Source organism: Monopterus albus, unplaced genomic scaffold (assembly GCF_001952655.1).
Source record: "Monopterus albus unplaced genomic scaffold, M_albus_1.0 scaffold18.1, whole genome shotgun sequence".
Taxonomy (NCBI): domain Eukaryota; kingdom Metazoa; phylum Chordata; class Actinopteri; order Synbranchiformes; family Synbranchidae; genus Monopterus; species Monopterus albus.
This window is the reverse complement of record NW_018127898.1, coordinates 5,449,519-5,468,499: the sequence shown is the minus strand read 5'-3', so window position 1 is coordinate 5,468,499 and position 18,981 is coordinate 5,449,519. Positions and strand designations below refer to the sequence as shown.

General features: G+C 42.1%; 1 protein-coding gene across 1 annotated transcript in view; it reads left to right on the top strand.

Moving 5' to 3' along the window:
* Positions 1–18,981, top strand: part of magi1b (membrane associated guanylate kinase, WW and PDZ domain containing 1b) — a 133,436-nt gene that overhangs the window by 91,137 nt on the left and 23,318 nt on the right. Inside the window, 6 exon segments of the mRNA XM_020592728.1 lie at positions 8–43; positions 5,152–5,209; positions 6,149–6,264; positions 7,663–7,782; positions 10,324–10,509; positions 10,699–11,358. Coding sequence (XP_020448384.1) covers positions 8–43; positions 5,152–5,209; positions 6,149–6,264; positions 7,663–7,782; positions 10,324–10,509; positions 10,699–11,358 — 1,176 coding nt within the window.

The following is an 18,981-nucleotide window of genomic DNA, read 5'->3' as shown; positions in this document are numbered from 1 at the left end:
TGAGTAGAAGGGGTACATACAGAGGAGCCAGACAATGACCTAGGTAGGTGCCTCATTGTTTACTCCACCCAATTTGATCTGCCAGACCAACATTCCCACTGTTGTGTAAACACTAACAACACCTTGGTTTAGCACGTATTTAACACATTGTCAAAATGCAAATGTTTTAGCTGAATTTCCAGGTTTTGAAATGGGCGACTGAAGATAAGTCATATTTTGTGTGGAATAGTATGTGGATTTGCGCTGTTAACAGTCAGTAGTGCACATCTACCTAATCACATGCACAGCACCAGTGGCTCATACAGAATCATTTGAGAGTTAGTGACTACAACCCCAAATCAGAAAAAGTTGCGAGAATATACAAAATTAAAATTAAAACTGAAAATAGTGATTTGTAAATCATCTGTGTCCTGTATTACATTGAAGACAATACAGCAGCACATTATTTTATTCTTTGTTCAAAATAAACTCTCCTGCTGCTGCAACACATTCCACAAAAGTTGGGACGGCTGCATTTCAGGGCCAGTAATGAGGTAAAACAATAAAGTGATGATTCCATTTGAAACAGGTGATGTCAACAGGTGACTGCATCATGATTTGGTACAAAAGTGGCATCCAGGAAAGGCAGAGCCCTTTAGGGGCAAAGATGGGCCAAGGACCGCCAGTTTACCAACGTATGTGTGAGAAAAGTATTGAAATGTTTAAAAATAATGTTTCTCAAGGAAAGATAGGGATTTGGATATGTCACCCTCTACGATGCAGAACGTAATTAAAGGATTCAAGGAATCTGGAGGGATTTCAGTGGGTAAAGAACAAGGGCACAAGCCTAAGCTGGATGACCGTGCTCTCTGATTCCTCAGACGCCACTGCTTCAAGAATCGTCACATGGGCTCAGGATTACTTTGGGACACCTGTGTCAGGCACTACAACACGTAGTTACATCCATAAATGCTGCTTAAAACTGTGCTGTGCCAAAGCCCTATGTCAACAGTGTCCAGAGGCGCAGTGAACTGCTCTGGGCTCAGAGGCATCTGGGATGGACTATCATGTGGAAACGTGTACTGTGGTCAGGCCAATCAATATTTCAGGTATTTTTTGGAAGGAATGAACACAGTGTGCTCCAGACCAAAGACGAAAAGGACCATCCAGACTGTTACCAGCAACAAGTCCAAAAGCCAGGGACTGTCATGGTCTGGGGTTGTGTCAGTGGCCTTGGCAAAGGTAACTTCCACTTCTGTGATGGCTCCATTAATGCTGAAAAATACACAGAGATAGTGGAGCAACATGTTCTGCCTTCAAGATGATATCTTTTCCAGAGACGCCCATGCATATTTCAACAAGACAATGCAAAACCTCATCCTGCACATTACCAAGGCCTGACTGTGGAGGAAAAGGGTGCGAGTGTCTGGACTGGCCTCCCTGCAGTCACGACCTGTCCCCAACAGAGAATGTGTGGCACATTTTGAAACACAAATTGCATCAAAGAAGACCCAGGACTGTTGTGCACCTTAAGATATATATTGTTTGCAGCAGAAATGGGACAAAATGACACCTGATACACTTAATCACTTGGTGTCCTCAGTCCCTAAATGTTTTTTAAGTGTAGTGAAAAGGAACGGCAACATCACACTGTGGTAAATGTTTTACTGTCCCAACTTTTGTTGGAATGTATTGCAGGCACCAGAATCATTATTTTCAGTTTTAGTTTTGATTTTATCTGCTGTCCCAACTTTTTCTCATTTGGGGTCATATGTGACAGTGACTCTAATCATGTAGAAATGAGACATTGTCATCAGAGTCTTGACCATTAATTAGCCAAGCCTCAATATGTGGCTTAGACAAACACACGCTTATTGTGATCTGAAGTCTGGCCTCACATACAGCTGTCCACTGTCCCACATACAGCCAGCCAACCAGATACACACACACGCTCACATCTACAGGCCATCATTTCATACATAAGAGACGAGGGCTGATCCGAGAAAGATTGTTATGATGATTTCCTAATGGGTGTGTGTGTCTGTGCCAGACAGCAACAAGCCCATATTTCCTGAGGCCCATCAGCACACTAACTAGCCTATCAGACACTGCAGAGCAGCCACTTGTGCAGGGCAAATGATGTCTGGAGACTGTGCCCTGCACCACTGTGCTCTGGTTATGAATGATGTCATTCAATCAGGTGGGAAAACTGATCAGTGATTGTATAGCCCCTTATGATGAATCGGCTTTGACATGACCATGAGGTACAGAACATTGAAAAGCGGGGCTGAAAAGGGTCAATACACACATTTTATATTATTCTCTTATCCTTTTGTAGAATTTGTAATATAACTGAATGAATATTGTTATTGTCATGGGAACAAAAGAAATCTTACTGAAAAGATTCTATTAGCTTGATTTATATTCACTTCCAGTTTTGGTAAATGGTGTTTAGAAGGTTTTCATCAGCTTGGTTTAGAGAATCTTCCCAGCTTATGGCACCCTATAGAATTGAGTATATTTTTTTCATCATCTGCTAAAGCTTCATTAATCAGTGTTTGTTATAACAACATAGTCAAATGACTACATGTGAAAGGATCATTTCCAGAGAAATAGAACGCTAATTATAGCCTGTTTCTCTCTTTTCCAATAGCAGACAGCAGTTAACAATAAAAACAGAAGAAAGAAAGAGCACACATGCAGAAAAATTGATATGAAGGCAAATACATCATTTATCAGGCTTCATTCTTTTAGCAGCTCCCATTATTAAGCATTTTAAATAGCTGCCATGATATCATATCAGATGAGTCCTCTATTATTAGGTTAGGCCGCTTCTTATATGTATGAAAATGAACACAAAAAAACTTTTGACTCAATAAACATGTTCAGTAATTATTGATTACCACTAATCAATACAGGTGGGCATCAAAACATAGTTCATGTTTGTTGTCTGAGGAGGAGCAGACTCAGTCACACATCCTCACACATACCACACGTCGTCTCCCTCTGCAGTACGTGCTTGTTCAGTCTCAGCACCGCATCAAAAGAAAAAGATGACCATTTAAACATGTAATTCATCATGCATGACTGCCCTTTGAATTTACAATATGTTGTTGTGAAAGTTGTGTGTGTGTGTCTGCTTACTGATTGACAGATCTTTATTTGGCTTTCTGATTTGGATTTCCACACACTGAAACCCGTATCATGCTTTGAAGATGGTTGCAGCACCAAACATCCTTTCAGTGCACGCTCTCTCTCCCTTTCTCACACACACACACACACACACACTTGCCATGCACTGCTCACATAGGTGCGCCTACAGGAGCACAGCTGGTGCAGTGTGAAAGCAAATGGATGATTAAAATTTTGCATGAGCTGAGGCGGGACCACATTCCGTTTATCGTTCCAGTTCAAAACATCTTAATGATAACTCACCATGTCTGCTTTGTCGGTTCACCCTGCACAACAACACTATAACTTTACGCTCCATTTTTTTACCACATGCTTTTTGCATTAGCTACTTAGAGCAGGGGAGGAAATATGAAGTAATAACAGCTTGATTTGCTTAGTAGCATCAATTGACAGCTGTTTATAGGTTCAGCCTTGGCTGCTCTAAATCACAGAAAGCTACCGCTCTTTGGTCTGACAGTATTGCAAACTGTAGTATACTGTAGGCTGTAGTACAGTGTGTGTCATGTACAGACAATTTAAACATTCTCATCCACCATATTTTTCAGCTTCTGCTACTGACTCCACTCCAACCAAGGACTCTTATTATAGGAAAGAAGAGGGAGGGAGTTGCAATTACCATCAACTTGTACACAGGGCGAGACATACAGTAATTGGTTGAGGGTAATAATATGTAAAACTGGTGCATCACAGGAGAGGGTTATTGGACAATCTGTGTTTGTAGCCAATTAGAAGCTTCTGACACGATCTGTGTGGAGACCACCCACTAATCAGTCCTGTTGAAATCAGACCGTAGAATCAAAGCACATGGCCCTTTTTGGAGATAATAGCATCACTCTCTCTGGCAAGCACTGTAGAAACACAGAAAGATTGCACCAACAAGCACTGTCCTGAAGTGGGCCCATTCATATCTTTTACTAATCAGTGTTGATTACAATGGTTTTCACTTTTACTTTCTGCAAAAGGGTCTGTACATGCACGCTTGAATCGTTGTGAATGCACAGCTACTTTCAACACCAAAGTTGCCTGTGGCTCAGGAGGCAGAGTAGGTTGTCCCCTAACCCTAGGGTCAGCGGTTCAATCCCCGGCTTCTCCAGTCCACATGTTGAAGTGTTCTTGAGAAAGGCACTGTGAACCCCTGGATGCTACAGTATATTTGTATAAGACCGTTTATCTCTTCGAAGGAAGTAGGTTTTCTGTCGAGGTGTAAGTTTAGTCTGCTGAAGCAGGATTTGTCACAGGTGGCGTCAGGTCTGTGGTAAAGTCACACAAAACCACACTGATGATTTGTGTAAAAAATGAAGGTCACAAACTTTGGCAGACAGCAACAGTTACAGCCACACCATGTTTTATGTTTAGCCAAGGGCAAGTATGTTTTTGTTAGTTTAGCCTTAAAATTAATAAGAAATGTGCATCTTTATTATCTGCTGTAGGTCGTTTCTCACAAGGAAAAGAAAAGGGGAAAAAAATTATAGGTCATTTCCTCACTTTTACATGCAAAGCATCAGATTCGAGCTTTCTTAAACCAAGCTTTTTGTGTGTGTTTGTTCACTGGTTATGGAGCTTGAATTATTCCTCCCTCCCTCTCCAGTTCTCCTTGTTTTCACCTTCGACTGTCCCCACTTTTTTCTACTTTGTCTTCCCTGCCTTCCCTCTCTCAGAACCTTTCACCACTCCTTTCTCCCACCTCCTTTCATCTCTGCCCAAGATGGTCTTGCTCTGTTCTTATCTGATGTGTGGAAATGTCAGCAATGTGAGAGGGACAGAGGAGGGTGGACTGCCAGGCAGCCTGTGACACTGTAGAGTCACTTTGACCCTGGAGACTGACTGACTGACAGACAGATACAATGAAGGAGACCAAAGGTTTCTACTAGTCTTGCCTCTAATGGCTCAACACATGGCCTCTAGCAACATCACAGCCTTGAGTCTTCTCTATTTCTTCAGCCTCACTGTCTTTTTTTTTTTTTCTTTCTGTTTTTCCAGAACTTCCACCGGGATGGGAGAAAATAGATGATCCTGTCTACGGGGTCTACTATGTTGAGTAAGTGGTGACAGTACAGTATATAACTCAAGGACCCTCCTATGCAGATGCACAGGCTGACACTGCACACAGGTGTGCAGGAAGAAGAAGCATTTTTCTTATTGCATGAATAGAAATGCTTTCATTCTAACAAAAGAAACTCTTGACCTTACTGTAAATAGGAGCAGCTCTTCTGTTGATGTAGTTCTGCTGTTAAGACATCACAGCCAGAATTTGCCTCAGCTGTTTTTTGTGGACTGGAAAATGTAGGACATTTTGTTTGTGTCGTAACCATTTGGGGAAACATGCAGCGAGCATGTGTGTGTGTGTGTGTGTGTGTGTGTGTGTGTGCGCGCGCGCGCGCGCATACATGTGCATCTTGTGTTGAGCCCCTGAGCCTCAGCATTAATATGAATATGTGTAATGCATGTCAAAGGAGCACCTGGGGGCTCACGGATGTGGCATTTCAATTTTTGTTATTTTTGTTTCTGCATTTTCTTTTTTCGAATATACATTATTCACAGTTTCCTTCATTTGCTGGAGGTGGGTTTTTTGGTGTTGGAAGGTTTGTAGAAAACCTCACAGGCTGGTGGGTGACGTAAAAATGTGCTCCTTCTGTGAATTAAGCCATCATCACAGTGAGATTGGTTTTCATGTGATTAGTGGGTGTGATTGTGTTGTGCATGTCTGAGTGAGATGTATGGATGGATGCATGTGTATTGTGCAACTGTGTATTAATCAAAGCTTATCACCATGTCTTCCCTCCCTTTCTTGACTGGATTTCTCTCTTCTATTACCACCTCTTCTACACTGTCTTCCCTCGCTGTTGCTCACCACTTTCCTGCTTATATTGACATATTCTCCAACCTTTTCTGTTCTTATTTTGTTTCCTTTTATTAATTCCACCTGTCATTCATTCCTTACCTCCATCCACTCATCCCTCCTTTCACTGTCCCACAGTCATATCAACAGGAAGACCCAGTATGAGAACCCAGTGCTGGAGGCTAAGAGGCGCAGGCAGCTGGAACAGCAGCAGCCTCAGCAGCCTCAGCCCCAACGCCAGCAGCCACCTGAAGGTGAGCGCTACATCCGAGGTTCGTTCACAAGCCCACACCAAGGGCGTCATTTGCTTTCGTTCTATTCATGTGTGAGACTGAGTTGTCTGCATACATATAGACTCATGTCTATATGTGTGTGTGAGATTGTCCGTCTTTACACCAATTATTGCTACAGTACTGTTTGACGCTGCCTGCTGCCGCCTTATGATTTGCTAAGGGCCCTTCCATTAACACATAACTATTATTTGCGGCTGTTGCGTGCAGCCTTTTTCAAGTCAGTGTCTTTTTTTGTGTGTGATAATAGCTTGACTGCTCTTTTTCATCAAGGCGAAGACAGGTTCGATCTGTCTAGAGACAGTCCCCTTTCTAATTTGTGTCACTTAATAAAACACTAAGTGCTACAGATAATACTAATAACAACTGACACAGCTGCTAAAACTCAACCAATAGGTAACCCTAAGTTGTTCCTGCTTCCTGTCCAAACTTTATGCATGCAGAGGATGGCCCGCAGACAGATTAGTTGTAAATGCAGGCTGGTCCATATGGGAACTTTCCCATCATGCTCCACCTTCTGCTCATTCAGCAGAAATCCTTCAGTTCTATTTGATTACCTGCTTCCTCATGAAAGCACAATGTCACAAAAACGAGAACTCAGTACCTTCAAACCCAGTTTTCACCTATTTTTTTTTCCACTTCTGAATTGATTCTGTCTCTCTGTTAAGAATATTAATGAAGTTTGTAGTACGATTGGTAGCGTGATGCTGTAACAAGTTGATTCATAAGAGAAGATGGGCATTATGAAGAGAAGGGTCACACTGTTTTCACAAACCTTCATTTTTACTCAACAGCGAGATGTGAAATCGTGTTTAAAGCTTCATAAAAAGAAGTTTAAAGTGTGTGTGACCCATTCAGCATTGGTATACACACTACCTTGATGTTCAATAGGGAGATTGGAAACTATAATGTAGGTTTGTTTCACATGACCTTCGGGAAGTTAAGAGATTTGTAACTATTTTCATTCACTTGTTGCTCTGTGGGGAGTTTAAAACAGATTGAAAATAATAGAAAAAAGAACACTCACCCCAGTTTGTATAATGGAGTGCTGAATCCACAAAAACAAATGTACTGAGTGATGAAGAGTAGGACAGCACTCCAATAAAGTAGCTCTTTGTTCATTCATACATATACTGTAAATGTCAAACAGATTCCAGAACAGGAAATGTGTCATTTTCACAGAAACATTTTAGCCCTTCTTCCATCACCACTTCCTCCAGCTTCATATGAAGCAAACTGGCTTTGTCCCAAACACACAGCACTAGGACTCATTGTTCCAGAGCCCTGGGTTCTTCCACAAGTAGGGCAGCTGTGTACCTGTCTAGACCCCATCTACAGAATTTGTGTCTCTTGCTGTTGCAGAATGGATTGAGGACTCGACGTTGGCAGGGGCCCCCTTGGCTAGCTATGCTGCCAACCACCAGGAGACCTACAGGGACCCTCAGACAGGACCCACCGTGCCCAACGCGATGGGACAAAAACGTGAGTTCTCATCTATAGAATTAAAGTCATCGCTTTGCTGTTTCTATGCTGTGTTACCCTGAGTGACTTATTATGAGTTAAACCATATTCAATTCTGACAGTGTAGTTTGTTTTCCCGAGTCAATGCCTCAGGCGGTGTTTGGGTTTTTATGATGGAGGAACACTATAAAGCTACTCTCTGTATAGGCTTCATCATATACTCTTTATAACTAAAATAAAATTTTACTCATTTTTTATGTACCAGTAGACTGAATGTTTCCAAGAGAGCACTCGAGGCTGCATTTGTATTTTTGTGAAGTTAAACTGAAAGTGAATTTGTTGGGTACAGGTTTATTTAATGCTGTATGTTCCTTGACTGTGGCCATATGTTGATTCTCATAGAACCTCTGTAGTGTTATTTCATTTTCTGGATCAAGCAGCAGTCTGATGTCACCCATCATTTAGCGGTACACACCTACAGACACGGTGTCTAGCCATTACGGTGTGTTTTCTTCTCATGGGTGCCAGCTCCTTTAATACCAGCCTCCCATTAGCAACCTGTGTAATTAGCACAGCCACAGCAGAGACTTAACTGCCTTACCCTGTCTCCACCTCTTACTCTCCCTTGCTGCTATGTCAGCTGCCATTTCCTTTTCCCTCACTGATGTCTTCATTCTACAGCTCATGGCGGGCATCTTGCTGGCTTTTGTCTTGCCTTCCGCCACTCTCTGCTTCAGTTCATTTGTTGGCTCTGTCCATCTTTCTGTCACACACTCTTATCTCCCTCTCCCTGCTTCTCATTCTCTTCTACATTCTGTACTGTCCTAGACCTTGACATTCCTCCAGAGAAAGGCATCACGTGAAATCTCTTTATCTGACTCCCTGCTTTCATGTTTCTCCTGCTTCCTGGTCTGATCGTACATCTTTGGATCCCTTGTGGATGAAGCCGCCATTTCAGATCACAGTTTCGTTACATCTTGCCTGTTCTGAAAAATATTATTCAAAGACATTTCACACAAACACACAGGCGTGCCACAAAACACTACAAACACAAGGACGCCAACTGACTCCAAGGGTAATGCATTTTTCATTGAATGCATGAGCTGTAGCACTGCACTGACCTGATATGATACTGCGGTTCACTAGACACACTTTCCACTAGTCCCTTCTCCTTAATATACCCGCTCCACCCTCTCCTTTGTCTTTGCGTTCATTCTTTACTTCTGCCACCATCTCCCTGTCCATTTGTGTGAAGTAATTTACTGTAATATATAGCTTACATTTTGTCTGTTAATTGACAATTAAAGCTCAACCTGTCTCTGCATTCAACTGCTGTTCCCTGTTTGGTAATTCTTGACAGCACAGATGATAAATACCTCCTGCCATCTTTTGGTTTGATTCTATCTCATTTTATTCATATCTTTAAAGCCCGATAATGAGGTAGAGAAAGCAGGACAGAGAGGAAACTAGAGAAGAAAGCCAGGGTCCTGAGCTATCGGGTTTAGAGTGCAGTATTTGAACGGTTCCCTTCATTTAAGGCCATTGTGAAATGTGTTTCATAGAGATTACTGTGTTAATTAAACCTTTACAACCAGCGCTGAATAATGAGGTTGCTCTTTCTGCAGCCATTCACAAAGTCAGAATTCTCTCATGCAAACATCTGTGCCAGGTATTAGGGATGGCACTGGAATTTGATGTCATAACTTTAAAATTTTGTGGATCTCTGTTACACATTTAAATATGAAACCACCATTATGAACAAAAAGGAGCCTGGACATTAGCAAGTCAAGAAGGTGAGGTAATATATTTTAATTTGCACCTTGTTTAAATTAAAAAATACTGTCTGATATTGTCTGAACTGCCCTGCCTTCCTTTTGGTGTATTGATGCGTTTAAAGCCTAGTGTCTGAAGTCATTTTAATGGTGGTTTTGTACTTTAAACTCCAGTAATGAATATTGTCTTAGTTAGTTCATATAAGAATATTTTTCCAGCCTATATTGCCATATTCAGTATGAGTTTAAATGTAGTAGGCAAATATGACCACTACCAATAACAGCAGACCCAAAGATGATCTGTGCCATGCCCAAAATCAAGGCCATGGTTAGCAGTGGCGGAAGTCTAGAACAGGGCACCCTACTGTCGACGACTGAGTCGGGATTGACTGGCATTTTACACTGGGGATTACTCCATACCACATGCAGCCTCACTTGTGTTCTCAATTCCCTTTTAACCCAGTTACCCCCTTTACTATAATCAGCCCATTCCAATTCATTTTGTGGTTGATCAGTAAACAATAGTGAATAGCCTTTACCTGCACGTTACTTAGTTGCACTGGTCAGAGCCTCATAGAGAGTAAAGGTTAGTCATGTGTTTAATTAGTGATAAGTATCAATCTGTTTATACAAGGCTGTTTTCACACCAGTGAGCAAAAATCATTCCACTGAGGCCCAAAAGAGCTTTGCTGCACACCATTCCCAGTGCTGCTTAATTCAATTTGTGATGTTCATCGTCACTGTTGTATTGGAATGGTCTAAACTAAATTATCTGTGTCTTTGTGTCCAGGAGGGAAGCCTTTCTTTACTCGGAACCGATCTGAGTTGAAGGGGAATTTCATCAATACCAAGCTGAAAAAGAGTCGTCGAGGGTTCGGTTTCACTGTTGTTGGAGGCGACGAGCCAGATGAGTTCCTGCAGATAAAGAGCCTGGTCCTGGATGGACCGGCAGCCCTCGATGGCAAGATGGAAACAGGTTGGTGTACTGAATATATGAGTTTACAAAACAAAAATACTGCTTTACTTTGATTTTCTGAATGCTGGTTGTAACCACATGTAAAAATATGTTGGTGTAACCTGTGTCCACCAAGTCAAGCATTAACATCAGCAGAACAGCGGTTTGTTACAAAATGAAACGAACAAGTTTTTCTTCTCCATGTCTCAGGTGATGTAATTGTGAGTGTTAACGATACATGTGTGCTTGGCTACACACATGCCCAAGTTGTGAAGATCTTCCAGTCAATCCCAATTGGCTCCATGGTCAACTTGGAGCTCTGTCGTGGCTACCCATTGCCTTTTGACCCCGATGACCCCAACACCAGCCTGGTTACCTCAGTGGCCATTCTCGACAACAAAGACCCCATCATCGTCAATGGCCAGGAGGCCCCCAACAATTACGACTCGCCATCCAGCCATGGCAGTCAGAACAATAACAACGGCTCAACCAATGGCGGGGCACCCCTCAATGGTCTCCCCCGACCCCACAGCCCCTCTGCTGAAGTGGTCTCCAATACCTCTTCCCAGCATGGTTACCCCAGCGATGTGGTCACTCTGGCCTCATCCATCGCCACACAACCGGAACTAATCACCGTACACATGGAGAAAGGAGACAAGGGTTTTGGCTTCACCATTGCTGACAGTCCTGGAGGTGGAGGGCAGAGAGTGAAGCAAATCGTGGACTACCCTCGCTGTCGCGGCCTCAAGGAGGGGGACATCATCGTGGAAGTGAACAAGAGAAACGTGCAGAGCATGTCACACAACCAGGTGGTCGACCTGCTCAGCAAGTGTCCCAAAGGCAGCGAGGTCACCATGCTGGTGCAGAGAGGTGAGTGGAGGCCAGTGTCTTTGTGTATGTGTGATACCTGTGTCATAACTGATGAGAGCACATGGGAATTACGAAGGTGGAGGAAGGTATCAAATTATAAGGGAGTGTCTGATTCATGTGCACATATGTTACAGTACTGCAAAGCAAAACAAAGCTCTCCCCAAATCTGTTTGGTGCTACCAACAAAAAATAATAGGTTTTTGCCTTACTGGCTGTTCAGATTTACAGAGAGCACTTTGACATTTGCCATCACTTGTGCTGGCTTGCCTTTTAACCACCCACCTTGGCTATCTGGATTGATGTGAGCTGAAGTCTGACATTTTGCTCTTAACATACACTTTCAGTGTCGGTTGGTCAATGCAGCGAAAACACTGCACTGGCACGTGAATACTGCTATTTAACATGCACCAGGCAGCTTTTGTTGAGGCTTGTGATTGAAAAATTGCAGAAGTACTACATGGAAATGAAGCAACAGTGAATGGATGATAAAACTGAACTTAGTGAATTTTAGTGTTTTCCCTCTGATCCCTGTCAGACTCACAGACCTCCAGAGCTCTAAAACGCACTGTGTGATACAAGTAATTGGATGATTTTTTATGGCTGACTGTCCATAGCTTGCTTTCGTGGCTTAATAATTCAAGTAGCTGCAAGGTTTTTGTGCATTTGTGCACACACATAGCTTTATACTCTTTAGGGTTAAATGCTCTGAACTGTCGAGTGAAATTGGTCAGATCAAGTCACATTGTAGTCTCACTTGACTTCCTGTCCTTCTTTGTCTTTTTCTCTACATGTTTGACTCTGTCTCAATTTGCATCTCCATCTCTTTCTCTGTTCTGCCACACTTTCTCTTTGTCTCGCCTCTTGACACACACCCACACTCCAAACACACACAGACCAAACCGTTCTACCCCCTCTTCTCTGGCTTCTGCTCATGAGTAACATTTCTTCATCGTGCTAGTCTACACAAGCCCATAAGTTGATACATGGGCAGTCAGTAAAACAGAAGGCAGTTCAGCTTGGCATGTGTGAATGCACAGGCTTTGATAGCCACAGATAGATGTGACCTTGATAGAAGGAATGGTGGAGAACAAAAATACAAATGTGTGGAGGAGGCTAATGCATATGGAACATGTTAATTAAACCAGAGTTACTAAAGGTATTTTATGGTTGAATTTATCCTGCTTTGGGTTTTGACAGTAAAATCAGACACATATAGACACAGGATATAAACACAGTATTTAATATGTGTTACAGCAGAACCAACCCGTCTCATGCAGATTAATAACAGAGCTAAAGTCTGCTCACTGCACTTCTCCCATTTGCGCATTTAAGCACCAAGTACTGATTACTGTATGTTGTACAAAGAATCATTCTGCTGAAGAGCCTGATCACAACACAGTCAGTAATTACAGAGTCGGTGTACAAACCGGAGTCGTGTCAACTTTTTTTTCTGTCCTTGCTGTGTATCAAACCACCATATTTGTCTTTCTACCAACCAAAATGTGTTTATATCGCCGAGTATAAAAAGCTGTCAAATCCTGAAACCTGGCATTAAATCCCTGGTCAGACCCTTCTTACTTGTTTTTGAACAAACGGCTCACTAATTTACTGTGTTTTATTTAAGCAGGGCTCTAGTACAGCTAGTTGTTCATATATTTGTTTGACTTCTTTGTTAAATAACAGGATTTTGCAGAAGAATGTGTTTATATTCTTCAAAAAATGCCTTGTTTAGGTATTGGTGCCAAAGCTTAACTATATTTATGCTATTTTGCTAAATACTGGATAATACTCGGTCTAGTCTGGCCCCTGGACATGGATTGTATATACGTTTGAATTCTTTATTTGTTGTAAATATGAACAACAAAATTACATTTGACCTAGGACTGCAACTAGCTGCCATTCCTATTCTGGTACTGAATAATTTACTTATTTATTTGGTCAGTTGATTGATTTGTCTATAAAATGTCAGAGTAAAGTGAAAAATCACTGTTACACTTTCCCTAGAGCGAAAGATGACATCTTCGGATATCTTGTTTTGTTTTGTTTTTTTCAACTAACTAATTCATCGATTACTTTTTCAGTACTAATTGTATCTCGGAACACATTGCCTCGGTGTCATGAGCTCAACTCAACAAAGCAGCAGTTATTGAGATTGTGCCCACCTCATGACCCTGTAAACTTGGCTTCACTCTTACACCAACACAGAATTTACAGTGGTTTTGCTGATAATGCAGTTAGTGATTCAGTGGGCTCATTACTGATGTAGTTTTCTTTTGATTGAAGAACAGCAGTGGTAGAGCAGTTACAGTGGTTAGACAGTTGTGAGGGCTTGGCTCTCCTATGTGATTGCCTGCCAAGCCAGTTGGGCCAGCCACTCTATAACCTGAGCAAATGCGATGCTAATACTCCTTGGGTAGGTAGGCTAGGTTAGGACTGGGAAACTGAATGGTGAATGAGTGCAGATCTTATTTTTGTTTTTGTATTACTGCACTGCTCCCATGTCGTATGTGTTGCTAATGTACATACACACACACAGTCACACTCTGTGATGATAAACTAAGGTTCTAGGTACTATGCATTAATTACTGTCCCACTCTTACTCTCATCACTGCTCTCTCTCTCTGGCTTGCTCCAGCAGCAGCAGCAGCAGCAGCAAGGAACACAAGCCTCTAATTGGGTGTCCTGATGTCAGTTTTGCTTATCACACATGTATATCTCTTTCTCTTTTGTGCTGTCTTTGCTCTCACTCTCCTTCTATCCATCAACATTCTCTTCACCACTTATGTGTGCATACACCCACACATACAGTACTCGCACTCAGTCGGTCTGAGACACGAACAGTCTTGCATCCAATTATAGATTGCAGCCAGAAACACCCTGGTACAGTCTTAATTGGTACAGATCAACCCCTCGTCCACCTCTACATTCCTCTTTTCTGTTTCCCCATTGCCAGTGTATAAATTTGCACCCGTTCGCCCACAGGAAAATGGGAGCCAATGACTGAGGATCGCATGCGTACTCATTAAGAAGGCAACAGTATGCCTCTTCACCCATCTCGCTGTATTTCTCAGTGTGTGAGCATGTGCGCAAGTCACTTGGGTGTCAAATGTGACAGTATGTTTTCACCCCACAGTAGTCACAATGCTGAATGTTGGGAGGGCAGACTGCATGTTGTGTGAAAACCTGGGAATGTTAATGTCATTTGCAGTGATGGAAGAAATACTCAGATCGTTTAAGTCAAAGCAGCAATACCACTCTGTAAAAATACTCTGTTACAAGTAAAAGTCCTGCATTCAAAATGTTAAGTAAAAGTACAAAAGTATTGGCATAAAAACGTACAAAAGTACCAAAAGTAAAAGTACTCATTAATCATAATGGCACATTTCACATTAATGTATATTGTATAATTGGATTATAATTATTGATATGTTGTTGTGTACATCCCATTTAAAGTTGCAGCTGGTGAGGGCGGAGCTAATTTTAACCACCTTATATGCTTATAAATGGAAGTACTGCTGGGTAGCTTGTGAATTAACCACCTAAGATCCATGAAGCCTTATGAATATACTGTATTCTGTTTAATATCATTCTTCAAAGGAACTAATAACTAAAGTTATCAAATAAATGTAGCAAGTAAAAAGTGCACATTTTTTCTCTGAAATGCAGTGAAGTTGAAGTATGAAGTAACAGATAAAAAAAAATACTCAAGTAAAGTACAGACAACGCAAAAGTGTACTCAAGTGCAGTACTTGAGTAAATGTACTTAGTTACTTTACACCTCTACTCATCTGAGCATATTTGCCTGAGCAGACTATATTAGTCATGACTGACCTCTTTTTGACCCATTTAGTTTGAGTGGTAGATACAAAGCACCAACAGTCCACAGGTCAAATTGTGAGATTTTGACTGTTTCATCGGTTAAACAGAGGAAATAGCACACGGGCATGATTTATTACTTCAATCAGGTCTGTGTTTCCTGATACATTGTTCTTTCATTTGTCTAATTACAGTGCTCTAATGTGCTCATTTCCCCTGCCTGTCTTCTTCTGCCCCCACTGATGTGCTGACATAATTCATTTTGGCCTCTGATGTCTTGCCATAGTACAGATGTTAATTTCCTTTCCCCTGTTCCCATTAAAAAGGTGGAATAGTATGGAGTCCATAGGGATATATACACCTGCTGTACAGCTTTTTGTCTGCAAAAACATGTTTGGTTGCAGAATTTTTGAAACAGAACCTCTCAGTAGCCCAGCAGCTCATGTCATTAGTCAGCTTGAAAAAAAGAAGCCGATTTGTCTTAGCGTGCATGCAGTGTCACACTCGGGCTGTTTATTTTATTTTATTTTTTTTAACTTGTTTGTAAGGCCAGGCAGGTGTAGCAATGAATGCAAGGTCATTTGTGCTTGGCTGCAGTAACTGTTTGTAGCCATGTGTAGGCAATGGAAGGCTAGAGAGTGTTTGAAAGGTGGATGGAAGGATGTCAGATACCCCCCCCCCCCCACTTCATTACTTCTCACTCAACAGTGACGCGTCAGTCCCTTCTGGACAATCAGGCCTCGCCCTCCACTCAGAATGAGAGACGGACCTTTTCTCTCCTCCCACACAGCCAGTGGATGGGCAAATGGCAGGTTGAGGGACTAACACAGGCAAGAAGTGTTAAACTATTTTGCAAATATCAGTGTGTTTGATGAAACCCTCCACAGCACAGTCACTTTCCATATCTGCTTGACTAGACAAGACCTCCATTTAGACATAATCATCCGTAGCATCTGTAGTGTTAAAGCACAAGAGAATATTTTAGTCTTACACTATTTAAATTAGTTTGTTTCCCCTCATTGCTTTTAAGTACAGTTTGAAGAAGATTTATTGTACCCTTGAAGACAAACAGGAAGTTGAAATGTGTGTTATCCCTTGTTTTTTCTCATGGACAGGAAGCTTACAGAGGGTAAAACCAAGTGGATCATTGCTGTACCAATGTGTACCTGTAAATGCCCCCGTCGAGAAGCACACCACAGATCCACAGTCTTTGAGGACACACACTGCTGGGCACAATCACAATTATGTGAACTTACATAATGCATATAAACAAACTCGCAGTTAATGACGTGGACATCCATAAGGCCCATATAATGTGGACAGCCTTGTACACACCCATTAGACAGAGATAAACGCTGATGATGGGTCCCAGCACAGGCCGAAGCAGGAAATCAATTCACTCTATAGGCAGGAAGTGTCATATTTTTGCCCACTTCCAATTAAAAATTCTGCTGACCACACATTCCAGCAGCACCATAACGAACAGCAATGCAGTCTTGAAACACAGTGATGGGGAAGCGGTTGGCCCACAGGATGCTCACGATTTACCTCTGCTCAGTTTTTGGCTTGCTGGAGGACTGACATGGTGAATCACTGCTTGTTGCACAGGGGCAATGTATGCTTCTCTCTCACTCACCCCCCACCAAATCTCCCATGTCTTCACACCTCCGTAGCTGGGAAAGTCATAAATCTACACCATTGCACCATGTTTTGTTTCCATGACAATGCTCTGCAGAGGTGGATGTGTGCATTTGTGGGAGTGGGGATTTCACCCCTGCTTCTTAAAAGCAATGGAAGGAGGAAAGCATTTCTAGGTGCTTTAGATAATTCCATTCATTTCAAAAAAGATGTTCTATTCCATTACTTTCTTTAAACTTTTTGCACATGCGGTCTCTCATCTTTGGTATCTACAGCATTTAGTCATGTTGTTATGCCCCTCTGTGACATTTAATTTCACTGTTTACAAACAGAGAGGCTGCTCTGCAGGGCTGTCACGTCCAGGTTGCTGCCATTCACAGCTGATGTGAGCCTCAAACTCCATCACTGTACAGTGGAGAGCAGCTCACCACAACTGTTGCTTGGAGACCGTCTGTCAGTTCCCCATGGTCACCAGGCACTGTCGCCACGGTGACAGATGGACCTGCCTGTTGGAAGCCATCACTCCTAGCTGAGACGTACCAGCATGTGCGCGCACACACACACACACACACACACACACACAGTGGACCGACAACATAATCTGCTTAGTAATGGCTTCCGTTTAGTGACTGGTGCGCTGCCAGGTTGGTGCAACAGTTCCTGTCTGTTGAAGGAGGCTGTATAGCATGTTCAGCCGAGGGTACAGTGCTGCTTGTCATCCTGTACCTGTTCAGCAGAATACAAACCATAAGTCTTTTTGAATTCACCTTTCCATAAATCTCAACTGTCTCTCTCTGCTTTCAGGTGTATAGTTGCATTTATTCCACCTCACCTTATTTCCACTGTTTGCTGGCAGAGAAAAACATGCTGCTGAAATTTTCCTCGGGCATTGAAACGAGATGATTGTTATTCTGTCAAGCTCGATAAAAAATTTACAGCAATCCTTGCTGCACCCTTTTTTGTTCTGATCTAACTGAAATTCATAATAATGAATTGATACATCATTAATTATATAAACACATACAAATTTAGTGTGCCATAGGTTAAATAGTCCTGTATTATTCACTGTTGTTGATGCTTTTTCTGCCACAAATTTAAATATTTGGTGAGCAGACTCAAATGGGGAGATGAGGGTTTAGTCAGCACTCTCTGACTCAGGCTGTGTATGTGTGTGTGTGTGTGTGTGTGTAGGCCAGGCTAAATTGCCTACCTGTTCAAAACCACTCCTCCCCCCCCGTCTATGTAATTAGGACTGGAGGTTGGCTCAGACATCCACAATACCTTTTGATCTGGGATCTTCAAACACACTGCAGTCCTTCACACATGCACCCAAAAACCCATAGAATTGCTCCTGCCTACCAATCGAATGTTGACTTTAGCACAGTTATTTGTTCTAGGTTTGCAACTGATGATTATTTTCATTATGAGTTTATCTGTTAAATATTAAAAAATTAATTGATTAATTGTTTAGCCTAAATGTCAACAGTTTCCACCGCCCAGTGTGAGATCGTCATACTACTTTTGTCCCGGCTGACATTCAAAAACCTGAAGATATTCATTATTTAGAAGCTGAAGCATTTGGAGCATTACTTAAACAATCAATAACTGTGAAGGAGCATTGCTTTTTGATTAAAACATAGATTCCAATGTGAAATAGAAAACGTACTGTACAGTACAAAGATATGAATCTGCTTCTGCATGAGGCTGTTGCCTGCTTGGGTGTGTCTGTTTAGTGTATCAGTGTGTCTGATTGAAAATCAAAGGAGCGATTGTGCTGAGAGACACTGCAGGACAGCAGCAGTCAGTCGCAGTGGGTAGGTGAAGGATAATCAAACACCAGCCTGACACTTTGACTGGCAGCATGCTTAGCCCAGAGAGACTACTTCAGGATCGACAGCGTGCGTCTCATTTAGGGGATTGCTTCTCGCTCCCGAATGAATGATTTCCATTGATTGAAAAAAGGTGAAAAGGGGAGCGTGATGAGGGGAAGGAGGAGGGTGTGAGAGAGGAAGGACAGAAGGAAAAAAAACCTGTAGATGCAACACAGTTGGTGCTGACAGTTGTGAATGAAAGCAGATGTCTGAGAGATAAAGAAGATGCGCTCGTGTGTGTGTTGGTGTGTGTGTGTGGGTGTGTGTGTGTGTAAGATCTCATCCTCTCACTTTCCCT